This window comes from Columba livia, chromosome 3 (assembly GCF_036013475.1).
Source record: "Columba livia isolate bColLiv1 breed racing homer chromosome 3, bColLiv1.pat.W.v2, whole genome shotgun sequence".
Classification (NCBI taxonomy): domain Eukaryota; kingdom Metazoa; phylum Chordata; class Aves; order Columbiformes; family Columbidae; genus Columba; species Columba livia.
In genome coordinates, this window is record NC_088604.1 from 105,719,263 (window position 1) to 105,740,580 (window position 21,318).

The following is a 21,318-nucleotide window of genomic DNA, read 5'->3' on the forward strand; positions in this document are numbered from 1 at the left end:
GATAGGATGAGAGGCAACAGGTACAGACTGAAGCATAAGAGGTTCCATCTGAATATGAGGAGAAAATTCTTTATTTTGAGGGTTCCAGAACACTGGAACAGGCTGCCCAGAGATGTTGTGGAGTCTCCTTCTCTGGAGACATTCAAAACCTGCCTGGATGGGTTCCTGTGTGATCTAGGTGAACTTGCTTTAGCAGTGGGGTTGTACTAGATGATCTCAAGAGGTTTGTTCCAACCCAAACCATTCTGTAATTCTGTGAGACACAGCAAAGCCAAAGCCATCCAGCCTTCCTATAGTGCCCCACAATGGAGCATCGTCACCCACTTAGACATCAGCTCCATTGCAGAGCCATTTTAAAGTCTGGCCAAAAGAGGCTGCTGCCAAAAGCCAGCTGTAGCTGCTCTAGCTTGCAATGAATCACCATCTCCTGAGGGCACAGGCTGAGATCACAGTCTCATGATATGCAAGCCATCAACCTACCCGTGTGAAAATAAACCTTTCAATACACACGTGTGGACAGGATATGAACAAGTGACCTAGAAATTTGGGGTGTTTCAACCCTCCTCCTCAGTCATTCTTCTGCCACATGAAGCTTGTTGTGACATATTTTGTGTGGGCCACGTGGTGGGGGATGTGGAGAACAACCCAAAGTCTGCTTTGTCATTTAGTCCTAAAATTATTCATAATTCACCCAACAGAGAAATAAAAGAACAAAATGACTGTGAAAGAGGAAAATGTGGTAGCAAGGGTAAAACTTTTTTGCTACATATTGTATCTTCATTTGAATTCCAGAATAAATCTGAATGAATTATATTTTTTAATTTGTTTAACTATGGTAATAGTCACCATGCACTAGTGGTTTTAGTAGTGTTTTCTCTTTATATGTATGACTCAAGAATTACCATAGCAACTTGTTTCCTAATTAGCCTACAGTTACTAACAATCAATACGATCAGACAAGGTCAGTGCTGGAGTAAACTCTATAGCTTATTTGAAAAGGCTCCTGAGAGTCAATAATGGCAAGAAGAAGAGGAGCAGGCTCCTGGACAATCTTCCCTAAAGGATGGTAACTGTTCTGCAATTACTCACTCTTCTATGAACAAAAGAGGCCATGGCAAATGAGAGCTTTGCTGCTCACACAGATTGCAGAAAGCTTTCAACCTACTAACAAATTCACAAAATGTGGAGAACAGAAGCATCCTTAGATCTGCATATAAAAAGAGACCTTACTCTCACATTTCTGGGACTGATGTTGACTACACACTGTCACAATCAAGAATAAATATGTTATAGTTTTTATCAATGTAGCTACATCTACAATCAATCTCACTGTGTGGGAGTGATCCCTGAAACCTCAAATAAAGTGAGACTGGACAGTTCATGGAAGATGCTCCCTGGGATTTGAGCCCGTGCAGCGCTTAGCTGAGATCCCATTATGAAGTCCTCCCTCCAGAGACCTGAGCAATTGCCCATTGGTGGCACTAATTTCCCTTCATTTTTACAGCCTGTTCCATTAACCTGTTATCTCTTATCCTGAAAGCACAGTGCATGGGAGCACAGTAGGATGAAGACATAATGTGCTATTCAAAGATACTCTGAATCCTGGCAATACAAAACAGGCTCTGGTACTCATCAGTACCAACAGATGAAAGCTCATGAAAAGCCACTTGCTAGCCCGTTTAAGTCTGCTACCAAGTAACACAGGCAAAACCAAGCTTATTTTAAAATAAACAGTGTGTGTTGTCAACTATGCCCAAGCACGTGGCTGTCACAGATGAACTGTGTTCTATTTACTTGCCTCTGTAAAAATGTGCTGCCGCTTGTGTCTCTCCTCTGTTCCCTGCCAGAGGTTACGCCTCCACTAGACCTGTGCTTTCAGCCTCTGCTCGTCCCAGCTCGCAGTGCCGGGTGCCCAAACAGCGGGCTGGGCTTGGGGAATGGAGGAATCACGACACAGTACACAGGGAAAATGTAATTATGAGACAGTCTGGATAGTGCCGTATGATGGCACTTCAAGCCTAGAGGTTTGAGGCAATATGTCTAGATCTTCCTCTGTACAGAATGCCCCAAAGAAGAAAAAAAATAATTTCAAACTCAAAAAAGACATTTTCTATCAGAATATAAACTAGGACAAATAACTTAAAGCAGAAAAAATGCAAAGGAAATTGGTTAGATGGAAGGGAATGAAGAAGACGTTATACCCATTCTTCCCTGACATTCAGTGCCTTTGGAGAAGGTTTGGAGTTCCTTGGTGACTTATTTTGAGTTGCAGTAAGCTCTGACCAGATCTCCTGCAAAACCCCATTCAACACCTCTGGGACTGCTCCCTGCTTCGCAACAGAGTCTCGGAGTGGCACATATTCTTCTCTGGCCTGCAAACCTCCTGCCACTTGTAGCAACTCAAAGTTGCTCCCCTCTGAACATGCCCATTAGCCCACAAAGGCAGTAACCAGTCCCACTTCCTCCAGGGAGCTCTAATGCTGCCAGTTTTCCCAAAGAGCATCAGCTAATTGCCAACAGAAGTAATAAATAAGGAAATCCTTTTCACCATATTGTGCTTGCACCTTCTCACAGCACAGATGGGAAAAGCCAAAATCTTAAAAATCCAGCACACAAGTATTAAAAACATGGAAAATAAAGCTGGGAAACATTTCATCATAAAATCTTATTCAAAATAAAAGATAAGATTGATTAAAGGATTAGGCATGTCTAATGAGAACCTTCACTTTGTAATTACAGTAGAAAGGATGAACATTTCCAGATACAGATTTAAATCTTTATGTTCTTGAGCAGACAAGCAAGACAATAAATGATCCTTCCAATTAACAAAGACTAGTTTAATTCAGTCCACAAGTGAAATTCTGCTTTATTCCTTGTTTTAGTGGAAAAACTTAACAACACAAAGGCAACACGGAGAGACCATTCTAAGAGTTTGTGTTGAACAGGCTGTTATTTATTAGGTGCATTCCTCCTCCTCAGAGGAGAACACCCTATGAGACGGACAAAATAAATTCTCCATATTGATTAGCTGTTCCATAACTGTTCCAGAAATGTTCACTTGAATGTCCCCCTTCAACAACTGGAACCAGCAGCTCTCATGGATGAGGTCCTGAACCTGGAGAGCCACCAACCTGTCCTTCTTCTCAGCTTCTAATCCTTTGCTGACTGCATTGGCAAATGCACAGACACCAACAGTTTTTCAGCAGTCTGCATTTCTCTCACAATCATTTGTTATTTCCATCTGTGGTGTTGGCTCCCCAAGCATTTGAAACATTTTATGGCTTAGTATCTGTCTTCCATTCTAAATTCAAGCAATTTAAATATTTTCCAGACTACTCTATATGTATGTATACACATATGTATGTATGCATGTATGTATATACACATACACATTCTACCATGCAGTAAGCAGTTAACTCACAGAGGGTACACCGCTCTCATTTGCTAAGAATCAAGCACGTATCTGGAGCTCTTCATCAAAAACATGTTCCTGCTTGAGAAATCAAAACAATTACTCGCCATTATTTTGTGACCAAATTGTTCTTGGCTTGGTCACAAAACAAACAATGGGCACAACAAATCTCTAGTTTTACACCTGGGATGGATTGGGGCCAGCAGTGTCTTTGATAGAAAAATCAAAATGCAGCTCACTAATAATGATAAAATGCTCAACTGCCTCTCCACTGAGCAAAGCAGCCATCAAAATAATGATTAAATCCACATCAATCATTTCGCATAATAAAAATAAAGGCCATGGAGTAATAATGTCAGAGAATCAACATCTCCTGCTTAGAAAATAAATGTCTTGACTTCATCTCAACATTTGTTTCCCATAAATGCTGAGGTTTGTACTAGCATTTGTATAGAGACAGGAAACAATTCTTCATTGCAACATGCCAATTCCACTAACATTATTTCTAAAATAAACAGAAAAGCTGAATAAAATTAATATGGGAAGGTGTTTCTGAAATCCTCCTGAAATTGAATTACCATTTCCAATCTGGTGCCAGCCTTCCTCCTTCTAACAAACAATATTTAGTAGCAGCAACAATAAATATTGAAGAAAATCCCATTTAGAGCAAATCAGGCACAATTTCAAGTAGGTCATACATTTTGCACTCAGTCACTGGTACAGATAGATATACACAGAAGATTAATAGAAAAAAAAAAATCCTATAAAACCCCATTTTCTCATGAAAAAAAGAACTTTCCCTTCTTCTTCTTCTTCTTCTTTTTCTTCTTCTTCTTCTTCTTCTTCTTTTTCTTCTTCTTCTTCTTCTTCTTCTTCTTCTTCTTCTTCTTCTTCTTCTTCTTCTTCTTCTTCTTCTTCTTCTTCTTCTTCTTCTTCTTCTTCTTCTTCTTATTATTATTATTATTATTATTATTATTATTATTATTATTATTTTCCTCCATATTAAAGCAAAGGCAGAAGATAGACGTATTCAATGCCCCTCGGGATATGCTGTCACCTGAATTCCCACCAACTCACACCAGCACAGCACCACAGTGCATCAGAAGACAGGGACCCTAATTAGCCTGCCTGGCAGGTGGTGGAGGTGAAGGTGTTATATATTTGAGCTGAACAACCAAGTGAAGTGCAACCACTGTAATTCTGAATGCGTGTGTTTCCTCTCAGAATTGCATTGTTATTAGATTTTACACAAGAAAGCAGACTTTTTTTTTTTTTTTAAGAAAGAAGCTCTTTCAAAATAATCCTCTTACAACTCTTAAAAAAATTGTTGACTTTACTGCTACTTAATTTATTTTGTTTTAATCTTGTGTTTTCAATTTCCTGCATTTTCAAGTCAATACATTTTATTTTGCATTCTTTCCAGAAATTTCAGTGTTAATATCTAATTAATATACAATTTTTATTTTTTACATTTTTTAGGAATATTAGAACCAAATATCCTTATTTTAACAAGAAAAAGGTAATTATTTTAATCAGAGCCATATTCTGAAACACCACGAGAAGAAACAACTTTTGTCTTGTATGACCTATGAATTACATTTGAAAATGTAAAACTTAATTAGAATCACCAATTCTGAGTTCTGATTTCATTTTCTGATATACATATATAAGTTTAATAAATGTATTGTTCAGCCAGCATAAGAACTGGTTTATGTTTCTTAGTAAAGGTGTACTTTTATATTTATAAAGTAATTTAGAATGTCACTGATTCTACTTTGAAATTACAAGAATCTCAAAATAAACCACAACTTAAAACTTCCTTTACTTCAAACTAGAATGAAGCTCTTGGAAGGAAGAGATGGAACCTGAAGAAGTGAAGTGGCACTTTTTTTAGGAAAAAAATTTGACTGGGCCGGCAGCCATCTTACATTTTACAAAACCGGTTCTGGCTCCTCTTGAAACAAGAAAATCACTCCAAAGCCCTTGAGATTAATCTCAGAAATTTGGCCAGTTAGCAAACACATCAGCCTCTTCAGTATGCATAAAACGTATCCCGCAGGAGAAAAGAAGGAAGATTATAGTATTAATTCTGCACCACAGGATGACTGTCAATTCTGAGGCTCCCTGCTACATTTGTGAGTTGCAATAATCAGCTTCATGCTTCTGATGCAAGGACCTGGAGTGAGGCTGCCTTCCAAAACTGAATGGAGAAAGTAAATACCTCTGCATGAACAGCCACAGCGTGCCAAACCTGAAGTCCATCCAGCCCAAGTGTCTTGCTCTGATGGTGGTAGGGAAGGCCCAGTGCAAGGGCAGGGCAGGCCTATTGATAAAGCTCCTCTAAATACTCGGTCAACTTTTTTTTGTGATTTACAGCTCAAGGCTTTGTGTTTAGTATGTAAGTAGGCGAGACACATTTTCTTCCCCTGATTTTACAAGGAAGGCTCTCCGTATCAACAAGGTCTTGAAGCAGAGTTCCCTTGCTGAACCATGCATTGTGTGAAGAAGTATCGCCTTCAGTTTTTTTTGATTTATCACTTACTAGTTTTGTCTGAAATCCTGTTCTCTGGTAATAGCATTGGGAAGGGCATGAATAGTCATTGCTGTCCACCTTCCCCATACTAAACCTGACTGTACAGACCACATCAATATCACCTGTCAAAGGTCTTCCATCCAGACGGAGGAGTCTTGTCCTGCTCCATTATTCCTCTGGTGGAAAGCAGTATGTATTCATCTGGGTGGATAGTTCCCTTTTTTTTTCCCCATGCTTTTTAAAATAATTCCTAACATTTCCATTTGGAGACATTTTTTGATCATGGTGTTAAGACATTTTCTTTTCAAAAATGTTCATTTGACCCTCAAATCTTATTTTGAATTAACGGGACTAATTCAGAGCCCACATTTAGATACACAAAAGAGCTACGTTCATTTAAGCCTGCACTTGATTGTATCTGGTTTGTTTGTGTAGAGAAAGGCAGAAGAACATTGGGTCAAAGTTTCCTCCTAAAGAAGAGTGGGAACTCACACAAGCATTTGCCCACTTTTCATCTTTTGTGAATTCAGGTAGTGAGCAGTGAGTTGCTGATGTAGATAATAAATGTCTACTTCACATTGTTGAAATTGCACAGTAACTGTGAGTTGAAGATCTCTTCCACAGATAAGATTTGGCAGGCAAAAGGAGAATGCCAGATGATGATGCAGGAAAACATTTATAGATTATAATAAAACCACCTAGTCTTTGTTCATTACTAATTACATTTAGAACATGCTGCATAGCTTCTACTTGCAGGAAATGAATTAAGAACACACCAGGCTTCCTATGTATTAATACTGAACACTTTAGCTTGCTATCCAAGGGATGATATTTGCAAAGGCTGTAGAAGGGTCATCTGAAGTGATTCCAGTCCTTTGAGAAAAAGATGTACCCAAGCTGCTTACGGCCATATGGACATACAGCAGCACAAAGCACTGCTTTGCCCAACTCCTCCACTGACAACGTCTTAGGGAACACCTCGGAGAAGCTCGCATAGCTGTTTGCATTTCAAATCCCATTTGTGGCAACCCATTTCAAAGGGCAGAGTATAGCAATGGGCAAATGAAGACTGGCACCCTGGATGCTGTCGGGCTGAGGAATGTGTATGGCACATATAGTAGAGGATGAACTTTCTCATGATTTTACTGCTGAACCAGAGGCTTGAAGTGCAAACAACCCCTCTAGTATAGAAAAGAGCCAGTTCAAAACCACTGACCTCTATCAAACATGGACAGTCAGGAGGGACATGAGCATTTTGGACCTGGTGAGTCCACCCAGAGGAACCAGGAAGCCTCCTGTGGTTGCTCAGTGTCCAACAACCAGCCTGCAGTGCCTGGGCAGCCTTTAGTGCCTGCTGGCTTGCATAGGGTTAGACCAGGCAGACAGAGAGTGAGGAAAGTCCTGTATCATAACAGTGGCTCCATTAAAACATTTATTCTTTGTTATGTCAGCCTGAACTTTGAATTTCTTTGCTAGTGCTGGTTACTCGCCTTAATGTTTTTGAACTGTAGTCCTCTATTCCCTGAGAGAAAATGCATACTTAGACTAATTTAAATGCATTAAGTAGCATACTTATTTTCATGTCCTGCCCTTAAGATGCAGAATGTTACACATAACTTCCTATAATGTAAATTAAAATTTAATATCCATGGAGTTGCACCTTGAGAATAGGCCCTGGAGTATTTATTACCGAAGTATGATTGTTACCTGATAGAGTACATATTTTTGTACACAGAATGCACCATGCCCCCCTTTCACCTTAGGGATGTAAATAAATATTTTTGTAAACCTGCACTATTTAACTTATCTATCACAGCAGATCCTGCAAATCCATACTTTGCTTCTTGAAAAAAAAAAAAAAAAAAAAAGGCAAAAAAGCAGACTTATCCAAATGATGCAGCCAAAGATAGCTCCTGCCTATCTCCTGCCTAGAACCATTTCCCAAATGTCTTGGTTACACTGAATCCTAACCATTTTCTCAAAATAACTTTAATTATCTTATTTAATCACATCCTTTTCATACTAAATGAGGCATCATGTGATACAATGTGCAAGAAAAACTGGAGAAGCTGCAAATTACTGACCAGCTTTCTTGGTAGTAGAAGGCACAGACTGCTTAGACATCCTTAGATGATGATGGGATTTCTACTTCTCCCTCTTCCTTCCCGTATTTTTCGGCCATATCTGCCACGTGTTACAGAATCACGTGCTGGAGCTGAAAGAAACTGCTTTCAGGAGCACATGGAATGATGGACATCCCTTAGCCATTTGCTAGCCCAGGCAGCTTTGATGGCTACTGCTGAAAAGGTCTGGATAGTGAATCTGCCAATTTGCCAGGTTGCTAAAACTTGCTAAATAAAGTGAAGACTTCCCACTATGCCAAATTCTCCTGATGAGATTTTTACAGTCAAACCAAGAATCTTGCTCCTTCCCCACTCATAGGAAGAGAGATGTGCCTTGAATTAGCAATGTATTTTAGCACATGCCTCAAAATATTCTATTGATCAGTCTCCAATGTTCTTAAAGTACCACAACTCAGTTTAGATGAAACATAAAATGTAAGTCAGTCTGATCTAAGTCAAAGTAAAGTGTGACTTGCTTTTTAGCATACAGGGGCAAACAGGATAGATTTTAGCATCATATATCAGGTTGACTGTTGTATATGAAATAAGCTGGTGCTCATGTATCTAGGTCACAGAGCAGCAGCTTTTCTTCATGTGAACTGTCACTGGATCAACAGTCTTAGCAAGAAAAACATAAAAGCTTGAATGAACTGAGTGATTAAGTAAATACATGATTCAAAGCTATTTTCTCTAGAAATTCATGTTGTAACTATAGACAGCTGGTGCGCGTATTCCTACTGTCTTCCACAGACAGAAGACTTCAGTTTCCAGGAGCGTCAACTCTGTCAGATTCCCTCAACCCAAAAAGTTTTAATTTTCCAGGATTTTCAGAGCTTATCAAGGATTTAGCTCACCAAGCTCTGTTAACCACAGCATGGTTCATGTTTTTAAAATGTATCTTTGCCAAAATATGTTAAAGAAATGTCCTTCTCCTATTACTCCAAAATACAAAACAAAGACATTAATGGTGGGATTTTTTTGTCGTGATATCTACTAGTTCAAGAAATGCTTCATTCATGTGGCTGATTTCCTTGGGCCATACACAGATTAGAGAGTGAATGATGAAACAAAGCATTATGTTTTAGTTTAAACTCTTGAAAAGAATAAATAACTGATGATGAATTTTCAAGGAGACTGTGCCTCAGGATACAAATGTGAAGCCTCTTTGGCTTGCATTGGGTAAAACAATCAGACCAAACTGCCTGTAAATACAAAGCCCTGATCAGGTCTTGTTAGACCAACATTTGCCGATCTAGTTTGCTACCTTGTAGTAACAAGAGGCAACTTAACAAGAGAAAAAGAGAGGCATAATATTGCGTCAGACAGTCTCTCCTCCAAATTAAGCATTTTTAGTGCAGGGTGAAGATGACAGAGCACCTGTAGAGCATGTTTAATTGATTTTTGCCTGATATGTGCCCACATGGCACTGCTTTTTACTTTAGTAACTGAAGCATTAATTAGTTCTGGGAATGTAAACAGGTTGGTTAAACAGAAGTCCAGATGAGCTGCCATGTTCCAGTTGTATAAGACTTTGAAGCGGGCTAACCATGTTTTGAGAATAACTTATCTGCTAAATAACTGTTTGTTAAATTAACATGAAGTCAGAGCTGTTAAAAAGTTGGAGAACAACTAGTAATAAGCTGGTTAGGCTGTTCCTCAGATCTGTGGGTTTCTGAAGTAGTTTTCTATAAGAACATCCAAGTTGCACCTTTAGTAGGAGAAAGCTCAGATGACTAGAGCCTGTCAGTTTATTCTGTAACTTTAAACATTTGATCTAAGAAGCAAAGAAGTTATTTCTGCTAGATCATATGTGAGAAAAGTTGTTTCTCTACATGAAAGTCTGCAGAATGGACATTTAACGGTTTTCTGGTAACTTAAAGAATTTAGATAGGTGACAAGCTAGAGATGGGCTCTCATTCTTTCAAAAATTCAGAATGGCTAAAGTATTCCAGTGACAATTTTATTCTTCTCCCCATGTGTGTATTTGGTCAAAATTGACGAAAACCAAAAGATTTTGGCTTGGTATCTAAAACTGGACATTTACAAGGGAGGGCAGATTAGGTAGCCCATGATGACATTTCCAGGTCACACTATGGTTTTCCATAGGAGTCACGGTCACTGCTGTGCATTTTGGAAAGTCCTTTGACAGTCCAAATGGAAAACAAACAGGATCTTTCCTGACTACCATGACTGAGTCTGACTGGAAGTATTTGATATTTTGTGGCAAAGGACATTTGTTCAAAGCTCTCAACTATTCAGGTGTTTAAGAAGAAACTAAAATGTATCCAGAAAGCAGGAACACTGAAAAATGTTATTGAATGATTTTTCTTTCAAAACTAGAAATTTTTGGTCACTGTATTCAAAAGTTTTCCTTCACTTTTAATGTAAATACAAGAGAACTGAGATTCTCATGGAGGACTCATCTCTGGTTTAACTTGTATTGAAACAGCTCATCCTAAATGAATGATGCCGAAGACCATGATTCCCTGAAACTTTTGTGCTTTAAAACCTACTCCTTTCTCATAAACACAGTTAGAAATGATCTAGTAATGATTAAAATAATGTGTACAGATATGTTGAACTATATAAGATACTGGTTTTCTTCCTTAATACACTCGGGAAATTTTGTCACTCTCTTAATCTTTAGTTTATTTAGCTCTAGGTGAGTACATACGTATACTTACACTGAAGTATCTCATTTGTATACTTCAGGCTGTCCACATTTTACCATATGGAGGTATCACATTATTATTAGATGTTTTCCTTAAATAGACTACAGTTTACTTTAATCTTCTTTCTGTGCATGATCTTGCAAGATTAAAAAGGCTTTCATATAAAGGCTGTGTTTTTATATGCAAATCTATCATTTGATTACACATTTTTGTCCCTACATTATCATGAATATTTCTGATTAATGTTTTATGGGTTAGGTTTAGGATTTGTGAGCTATTTCAAATTTTATCTTTTTGCCATGTCATCTGTAAATACCGAAACTTTGTTGATGTTTATTGGTCTCATTTACATATTTATCACACTCGTATTTTCAAGGATGTTTTGCTATAAACTATATCCCCATTTCTCCTCCATGTACTAATAGTACACAGATACATTTTCAAACCAAGCTAATTTCCATAAATACTTTTTTTGGTTGTCAGTATATCACCACTTAGAGACATCTTATTCACTGCAACTGCTACCTTCATACATATCTGACATATGGTTTCTGAGTAATTAAAGATAATAGGAGAAGTTTACAATGCACTTTTGCAACCCACTTCATAGTCCACAAAGCTCAGTGATTTTTCACAAGAACTAGGCTACAAGAAAACCTGCGCGACTGGGCAGAAGCAAATGTCAACAAAAGTTGTGGACAAAGAGCTGATCTTATTCCTCACTGGTAACTCTTGGCCACAAAACAAACAAACCAAGCAAAACCAAAACAAAACAACCAAACCAACAATAACAACAAAAACCCAAAACAACCAACCAACCAAAACTCTACAAAACCAAACCCAAACCAAACTGAAACAAAACCAACAAACTTTGTTTTCTCAAGAAAAATGACTGTTCACAGTGGTGCTTGATGGGGTTAGGAGGGTACAGATCCATGAGTGGGATGCAGCAACAAGAGGCTTTTTAGTGTGTACCATGTGCCAATAGAAGACTCTTGAGCCTATGCTGATGCCCTGAAATGGATCTCATGCTTCAGAAAAAGTCAGGTACCATGTGAGCTTTACCACTTGCTGCTGACCAGCAGGTCTACAATCCTTCTTGCACGTTCACTGCTTGTTCTTCATACACCCGTACTTCTCTAGGTTCAAAGTCCTTGTCCTTTCCTCACCATACCTTCTGGTGTATTCACCTTCTTGCTAAGTTCTTTACTTATGCAAGAGTATGAAGGAAAAGGGCAGAAATGATGTATAGAAATGTCAGCAATCAATTCCTTTTTAGTTTTGCCATTATACTCAGAGCAATAAAAAAGGCACTGATGTTAAAATACATTTTCTCACTCAGAATTGTCTTGGATGAACAGCCTGTTAGTGACCCTCTCCTGTCACAGTGCAAGTCCTGGGTGTGCCTCTGAACAAAACACTGTGATTTCCTTATACACAAAATAATTCAGAAGAAGTGTACATGCCCCTGAATTGGACAGTGATATTTATCATTTCTGGTGCTAGCACCAGATAACGGATGAATTTTATGTCACTAAAGAATAGTAGGAAACACTTTACTAAGGATTTTTCCTTCTAGTGATGGAGGGCTGCAATACATTCACAATAGTATACTAATGAATGCATGATACATCTGTTCATCAAAGGTGCTCATAATTACATCTCCAGGCTTATTGCTAAAATTCACAGATATTAAATGCTTACACCCTTTATGTGCTAAGATTTTCAGGCCTATCACCCTTAAGAAACTTCTGTCATACATCATGCTAGCCGACTCTGAACATGCAAAAAACAATCTTATTTCTTCATTAGCGAAAAAAGATTTAGCTGCCCTTTTACCAACAGCAGCATTTTCCTCCCTGATCTTCCACTGGTTTATTAAGATCTATTATGAAGTTCTCAAAATAATCATTTTTTCCATGATCTTTTGTTACGGCACTTTATTTATTAATTGCAACGAGACTCCATGCTGAACAAAACCTTTGATCAAGGACTGTCCGCTTGCTGATATAGAAATATGTTTATGACAAAAGTGGTTTGGAACATGTTCTTAAAAAAATGTTTCAAATTTTTTAAACAGAAATATGGTGAAGCTCAGAAATAGTGGCTTGCTCACAGGCAGTAAAAGGAGCTACAATAAGAAACTGCTGTTTCGAGTAAAATATAATAGTTGCTTCCTAGTAAATATTGACACAATACGTACATTTTCTCTAGGTCACCCAGTCCTGTGAAGGCTCCTTTTGGAATGACTCTTATCTTGGTGAGGACAAATCTCCTGAAAAAAAAGAGAAAATGGGGTGATTATTCACTATTTACAACATTGGACCGTGTGGCAGCTTTTTCAGCACAGGAGAAGCCATTATCACTGGTACAAGCACAGTTTCCAGCCTGAAGGCTTTGGCGTCTCAATACAGCTGTCGAGTTCAAAGGCTTCATGGGACTCCAACTGCCTGCCCAGGCCGAAATTACAGCACAGCGTTGGGCTGCTCAGCATCTGCAGCTGCTCAGGGGAAAAAGCATCTGTCAGTAGTTGCAATTTCCCTGTTTGCTTCAATAAGAAATCCAGACCCGATTACCACAGCTTTGCTGCATGCTGGGAGGAGAAAGCATCTTTCTCATCTCGACCTCTCTTTTGAGAGATGCTCAAGCACAGGGTGAAGCAGCCCTGCGGAGCCAGGCTGGGGAGAGCTGCTTACACAAAGCTGTAAGCTGGCACATGCATGCTCATGCAAGATAAGGCTTAACCTGCTGCACAGATAATTTAAGGAGTCAGTTACTATCTCCCATCAGTGCAACTTTAATACCTTTTATTGCTTCTCAGTCTCTCTTCGAATTATTTCATAATGTGCCATAAATAAGGACTTTGGAATACACAACTTGATCACGCAACAAGACAACATTGTAATAATTTTTAAAGGTCACAGAATATGCTTTATGAAAAAAATGTTTAAAATATCATATAAATATTTTTGTTAACCTGGATTCATCTTCTTCTATTACAATAAACAAACAGGATGAGAGAACTTCTGATGGCACTCAGAAGATCAAAGGGAGGATATCTACTACTCCTTGGAGAAATAAAGTGTTATCTGGGTAATCATTTTCTTTCACAAATTTAATAATTCGTAGGCAGTGAGCAGAAACAATGTCATGTATTAATGTGATCTGCTGATCATGATACATGCTTCATATGATATGACTAGATGCCAGGTCAAGAAAGTGGAACTGAGACATGAGAAAGCCCACGGAGATTTTGTGGGGAGAAATACTGTATTTTTATATTTGTTGCTGAGAATAAAGGCAATATTTAAAATTCACAGTATTAAACATGAAGCAGATAAAATAAGCAAGACATCAGATAATACTGGTTGTATTGAACCAGTTAAAAAAGAGTTTGTTTGTTTTTTATAAAAAAACAACACCTGTGTTACATACATGAATATCACCCTGTGGTTCAGTTTCTTAGTCTATTTTCCCATGGCGATGAAAATGAATTGTTTTCTGAATTACTACAGAAGTCTCTTTTTTTTTTTAAGTGAGCATGCCTGCTAGGGCATCCCTCATTTTTGTCACTCATAAAAGGTATTGCATGGCTACTTGGGATTGCCCTTCAGCTCGTGTCTGTTCTGCCTTATTATAATGTGTACAGGAAGACAGAGATGGTAAGTCAACCTGGTTTTATCTGCTGTGTAGTCCTGCAATTTTTAACTGAATATCTCAAAACTAGAGACTTACTTTCTTGCCATTCACATGAAGTATTCATACAATCCTCACCTATTTTTATTACGGCTGACAAGTTTAGAATTTTCATGAGTTTATCACGTTCTAATTCAATTGATAGGGAAAAAAGTATTATTCTGATAGAATAACACTGCGAAAAGTTCCTGTTTTTTAATTGTAGGTCTTTAGGAGAAATACCACCTCATTGAGATTCCCAAATATGAGTTAATATTTACTTAGTTGGGAAATAGTCAATGCATGCCTCCCCTAGCTCTACAGATAAAACCACTGATTACACCAGAATTGAATTTGGCCCCATGCTTTTTTAAACATTGAAAATGATGATATTCTCAGTCCTGAAAGACGATAAAGTCAATTTGGTATTTAATTATTCTTCGACTGTCATTAATGTAAGCCAGAAAGAGCTTCAACACACTATCATACAAGAATTACAGTATTGAAATCATTATGCAAATGTTAGAAGGATTAAAGAGCTTCCAGAAGAGGCTGAACCTGGATTAGGTGATTTGTAAAATCCTACTGAAAACACAGCCAGGGTAACACATGCAAAACTGTGGCTGTGCTTTCAGAATGCAGACAGGTACAATGAATCCTTGCAGAACATCCAGCAGGCTTAGTATGACAAAGCTGAACCATCAGGAAACCCTTTAACTTTGCTCTGCTTTGAAACATTTCCTAAACCTTCCTTTGTGGAAATGCAAACCTAATTTTGGAGCCCTAGAAAGCAGGCTCTGTCTGAAAATCCACCTGCATTTTTTTTTTTTTCTTTTTTATGGCAATGTTCTAAAATGAATTCTCTCTCTACAGGTGAAGATCATAAGGAGGTTTGCAATTCTTTAATTAAACACTGGCCTATGCCACACTTCACCACAATAAGTATTTACAGCCTGATCCTTAATTACAAGAAGGGAATCTCATTCAAAATTGATGTTACATGTATGAGGAAAGCCACAAGTGCATGGAAGTAAAAATCAAACCTTTATTGAATATCCTGCTATCCTGCACTAATTAGGTACCAGAATTCAGAAGCCACATGTCTAATGCCCTGGAGCAGTTAAAGCAGAATTGAAGTTTAATAGCTGAAATATCACATTCCACTTTAAAAAATTAAGGTTAACTGTTTTTAAGCATCCCTGAGTAGGCTAATAAAATGGGCTTTAATGGTATAATGAACACTGAAAATTAGAATCAGCTACTTGTTGAATTATCAATTGTATATTGAATAGCAGTCTATTATAACTAGGCAAATGCTGTATTGTCAATAAATCTTACCAATTAGGCTCCAAGAATCAATCTGTACTTAACCTGAGATACTGGCTGTTCAGTACCAATTCTTTCTGAGACACATGGAGAAATAATTGAAAAGTATTTCTTTGGTTTTGTTGCTGGAACTATTTTAGAGTCAAAGAGATGAATACAGCCCACTGTCATTCAAGCATTTTTCATGTCAAGATAAACAAGTAAAGAAAACAATACTTTCCAAAAACATGTGCTTAATGGACAGATGTGGTATTTGGTGCTAAAAAATTATGTTAGCTCTTAGGCACCAGCAAGGAAAGCACTGAAAAACCTAACCACTCAGTTTATGGTGTGGAATTGAAAATCCAGAGCCAGGTGCCTGACCTAAGTTTCAAGAAAGGTTAGACTGAAGGTTAGGTGACCCAAAAATCTCTGCACAGAGCTAGTGCCCAGGAAATGCCATGTCTCATCTCCCAGAGCTTTCAGCTCTGCATCAGAGTTGGAGGGGTAGCATCAACCTCAAAACACACAGGGAGTGCCCACTGGCAGCAGCCTTTGCTGGGAGAGAGGAAGGCATCATGATCATCAGCATCATGGTCTTCAGCAAGTTTGCTGATGACACCAAGCTGGGAGGAGTGGCTGACACACCAGAAGGCTGTGCTGCCATCCAGAGACCTGGACAGGCTGGAGAGTTGGATGGGGAAAAATATAATGAAATATAACAAGGGCAAGTGTAGAGTCTTGCATCTGGGTAGGAACAACCCCAGCTTCCATTATAAATTGGCGAATGCAGCATAGGGGAAAGGGTCCTGGGGGTCCTGGTGGACAGCAGGATGACCGTGAACCAGCACTGTGCCCTTGTGGCCAGGAAGGCCAATGGCATCCTGGGGTGTATTAGAAGGGAGGTGGTTAGTAGGTCCAGAGAGGTTCTCCTTCCCATTTACTCCGTCCTGGTGAGACCACATCTGGAATATTGTGTCCAGTTCTGTGCCCCTCAGTTCAAGAAGGACAGGGAACTGCTGGAGAGAGTCCAGTGGAGGACAACTAAGATGATTAAGGGAGTGGAGCATCTCCCTTATGAGGAAAGGCTGAGGGAGCTGGGTCTCTTTAGCTTGGAGGAGACTGAGGGATGACCTTATTAATGTTTACAAATATATAAAAGGTGAGTGTCAGGAGGATGGAGCCAGGCTCTTTTCAGTGACAACCAACAGTAGGACAAGGGGTAATGGGTTCAAATTGGAACACAAGAGGTTCCACTTGAACTTGAGAAAAAACTTCTTCTCAGTGAGGGTGACAGAACACTGGAACAGGCTGCCCAGGGACATTATGGAGTCTCCTACTCTGGAGACATTCAAAACCCACCTGGACACCTTCCTGTGTAACCTCATCTGGCTCTTCCTGCTCCAGCAGGGGGATTGGACTGGATGATCTTTTGAGGTCCCTTCCAAACCCTGACATTCTGTGATTCTGTGATTCTCCAACACAGCCCTGGCAGCCAAAGCACAGACACAGGGAAAAGAGTCTTGGATTCAATTTGTCCCTCACCTTGATTGGTGCAAACTCCTGTATTTCATGCCCCAGGAGGATGCTCAGCAACCGAGGGACCTCTCCCTGTCCAGGCTCAAGAGTCATGCAGCCAGGGCTAGTCTCCTTGTGCCACCAAAGAGGACAAGGGGGACCTTAACCCTACTATCCTCTCTAGAGGCATTACAGTTAGAGCTGATTTCTGTGGGACAGATTAAAAAAAAATAATTACACTTTTTAAAGTCCAAAGTTGAGTGACGGTGATGTTATTTGGGTTACAGTAGGTCCCAGAAATCTTAACAAGGACTCCAGTGTTGGCGTCATGAAAAACTGAACAAGTTGGGGAGCAGAAACAAGCACAGGAAAGAAAACAAGCCCCACATGGTGACATGGTTATCCTGCATCATGAGAAGGCAATACACATGGCTAGAAATAGAAGAATGGCAATATTTACTATGATAATTCCATATGTACAGAAGTGTAAGTTAGATTTAAGTCTGGCCCATTGCTCCTATACACACCCTGATATCCAGGAATGGTTTCTAAATCCTGATTTAAACACATCTGTTGAAAGTGATTCTTGGGGAATGTATTGCTATGGACTGAAGGTGTCTGTTACAGTTGTACAATCACACTTATACTTTATATATTTTATGTGTGTATTATGAATGATAACATAAATATTTACTTAAATACATAGTATTTCTTAATATTTAACTCATTTTTACCTACTTCTGTTTTTCTGATCAGTGAGAGTAATTGTTTTCTGCTGTGCAATAAAATCTTTTTACATCTGGAAGTACATGTAAGCTTACATTCAGAGTATCTTTCACTGGATTGAACATGCACAATTCCCACAGGTTTTTCTATTTTTCAATTTTAAGTGGTTTTTATGCTTTTAAGTGCTTTTTATGATATTATTTTAGTTTGTTTCATGTATGAGTGTGAGTAAATTCTTCTGTTACAAAACTACTAAAAACCTGTTGCTAATTAAGGTTAGACCTCTCAGGACTAGGGCAGAACTGTCTCCTACTGATTTGGTTATTTATACAGATATATCTAAACCTGGTTGTTTAAAATGGTACAGTCTCAGTTAATAAGAAGCCACTTTTTATCACCACGAAGAGCAAACAACCCACATACATCTTATTTCTGTATGGGTGTGTCTAACAGAAATATCATAATGCCAAATTAATCTCAAAGCCTATAGATTAAAGAATTCAAACAACAGAAATTAGTATGTACTGATAAAATGTTCCTAAATAAACCTCTAACATTTCCAGTTGTGAAGAGATTTACTGAACTTTTCCTAAAATTGAGTCTTCTGCAGCTATTTTTTGCAATTCAGACAGACAGAGTGTAAGACATGAAGGGAAAAAAACCCTCCAGAAAAATAAATATTCTTCCATCTAGCCCCACATGAATCCCGTGACAGAAATCAGACAGAGCTGATCACTAAGGGATGGAGAGCTGGATGGAGTTATTCAGGTGTCTGGGGACCAAGGTACAGGTGATTAAAAAGACTTGGTAAGTTACAAGTTAAATAAAAAGTAGACCCACACAGGTAATTTCTGCTAAATATCTCTCAAGAAATGTGCATAGGAAACATGTGAAGTGTGCATATTGAGAAAACCAGTGTAAATACACCATGTTTGTGAGGTTAGCCATTTATGTGCGAGATGATGTATTTTGCATATTCATCACATGAGTTCGCAGGCCCTGGTCCCACAAGCTTTTTCATGTACAATTATGAAGATGCTCTTTGGCATAAATTCTTCACCAGAACTTACTCCAGCACTACGCCCCCTCCTTCCAGAACCCTTCTTTGGCAAACGCCCACCACCGCCAGCAATAACCTTACACAACAAAGGACTCCACTGATTATCAGAAATTAGACTAGTTAAGAAAAAAAGTAATTTTTGCTTCATAAAGCACGGCTGAATTTATATCTTTCAAAACAGTCTTTAAAGCTCATTTCTCAGATCTACTTAAGTCACACACAGTTAATCAGAAAGTGTGTGCATTGTACAATTATCTTCCCAGGCTCATGTAAATTGCAAATTCATGATGTTAAAATGAACTATATGAGGCAGATACTATAAACTTTATAACTTAAGGACCACAAGAAAATAAAATAAAAAGGAAAAAAGATTTGGTAACTGTAATGCTAAATCAACCAAATTCAGTTCCAAAGACATAAATGTGATAGGATTTCGAAGAACATTTTACTTTCATCTCAGCGCTAACAGACTGATGTTATCACCTTCTAATCCTCTGCAGTAAAGTGTATTTTGTCAATCAAAGATTTACAGTGAAATTTAATTTACTCTTTGTAAGTTTTTTGGTTGTTTCTTTGTTTTTGCTTCTTGCTTTGGAGTTATGCTGGTGGTTCCAGAACAGGAAACAAATGAGTCTTTGCTTTACATCAGGAGAAAGCAAAGCGATGCCATGACCTATTTAGTGTGTTTTTGATTAAATGCAAACCTGCTCCCTGTTTGTTTTTTTTTGTTGTTGTTATTTTTTTGTTTTGTTTTGTTTTGTTTTGTTTTGTTTTTTCTGTTTTGCTTTGTTTTTGGTTTTGTTTTGTTTTTACTTTTTTTTACTTGATTAGTCAATGCAACAGCGAAGGACTATTTTGCTTTTCATGCTGTAACAGGAGACAAAAAGATATTACAGACGTGTCCTAGCTGGTATAATTCAATCAAGTTGTGTCATTTTGGCCCTAAACTTTTGTCCTAATTCTCACTGGAATAAATAATGAGATTTCTTTGAGCTAAATGCAATTTAATTTAAATTTATGAAGGACATTTGCAAGCCTTGAGGTCATTGAAATGGGTTCACATTGCCATATGACTTCACTACGACTAGTGCAGGGGTGTCAAAGTAATTTTCACCTGAGGCCATATCAGCCTCGCGTTTGCCTTCAAACAGTCAAATGGCATTATACAGCTCTATAAACATAGGAGTAGTTACATTTATACAGTCATAAAATGCCATTCGGCCCTTTGAAGGCAACCGCAAGGTTGATGTGGCCTCGGGTGAAAATGAGTTTGACACCCATGGACCAGAATCTTGTACTAGGAAACAACTCACTAGGAAGAGGCATATGCAGATATACATGAAAATGAAAATACTTTTCCTAATCAGCTGCCTACGTGGAAGATCTCTGTAATCTATTAAGCAGCTTGTAGCTGCTTTCAGACATCGCTATGGTTTCCCTTTCCTAACAGCAGGTGGAAAGGAGTCCAAAACTCATAAATCAGATGCTAAAGCATGAGGCTTCAAAAATAATCCAGATAAATGCAAAAAGAATGCATTTATTTGCTTTTTGGTTTTAAAGTCTTCATAGTGAATTCATATGCTGCAAAGCTATTTTTCAACACTCTAAACGCTTTAATTTAAAAACAGAGAATGATTTATATTAATTGCCTCAATTCCAAGAGGTGCTGAGGCTGAGACTCCATAAGGCTGACAGGATCATGAGGAATGGCACTGACGGTGCCGAAACACCACTCCCACCATCCTCCTGGCTTGTCTTTTCAGAGATCTATGCCAATACCTTAAGTGTAAACCAAAGCCAAGCAGAATATTTTTCCAATAGTGACTATGTTTGTAACTACAGATCCATTTCAAAAAGGGTACTCTGATGATACAGGCATGCTTGAATAACAGAAGAAGAGCTTTGCAATTCATTTTTTCAACCAAGATACGATCCATGCATTTGACAGTATGAGAGCCTCTACTTTACATGCATGTAAATGGACTTCGAGAGTCTGTAATCACTTGCTAATATGTACAATCTGTCTTGAAGCATCTTATCACTGTATTCACTTAATATGTTTAAATTAGCTGCTCATCCCCCTCAGATGTTTGTGAAATGACAGGTTATCTAGACTGTGCAGCTGGTTTATTCTTTTTGTGGGATAATAAAAGCAGGTAAAGGTGAGTATTCTAAGGAAAAATTAGGCAATATACATTTTATGGGGAAGACAGAAAACAAAGATCCCCTCCTGTACTGGACCTGGCTAGGAGAGTGTTAATTTTGTCATGGCAACTCCTATGGTGCTGTGGTTT

The 21,318-nt window shown here is 38.4% G+C and overlaps 1 protein-coding gene across 3 annotated transcripts in view; it reads right to left on the minus strand.

Annotated features, from left to right (window-relative positions):
- FSHR (follicle stimulating hormone receptor) overlaps positions 1 to 21,318 on the minus strand; it is an 86,510-nt gene that overhangs the window by 41,991 nt on the left and 23,201 nt on the right. For all 3 annotated transcript variants that reach the window (XM_065058770.1, XM_065058769.1, XM_065058768.1), the window contains exon 2: positions 12,944 to 13,015. In XM_065058770.1, the coding sequence (XP_064914842.1) occupies positions 12,944 to 13,015 (72 nt within the window). The remainder of the gene's footprint in view (positions 1 to 12,943; positions 13,016 to 21,318) is intronic.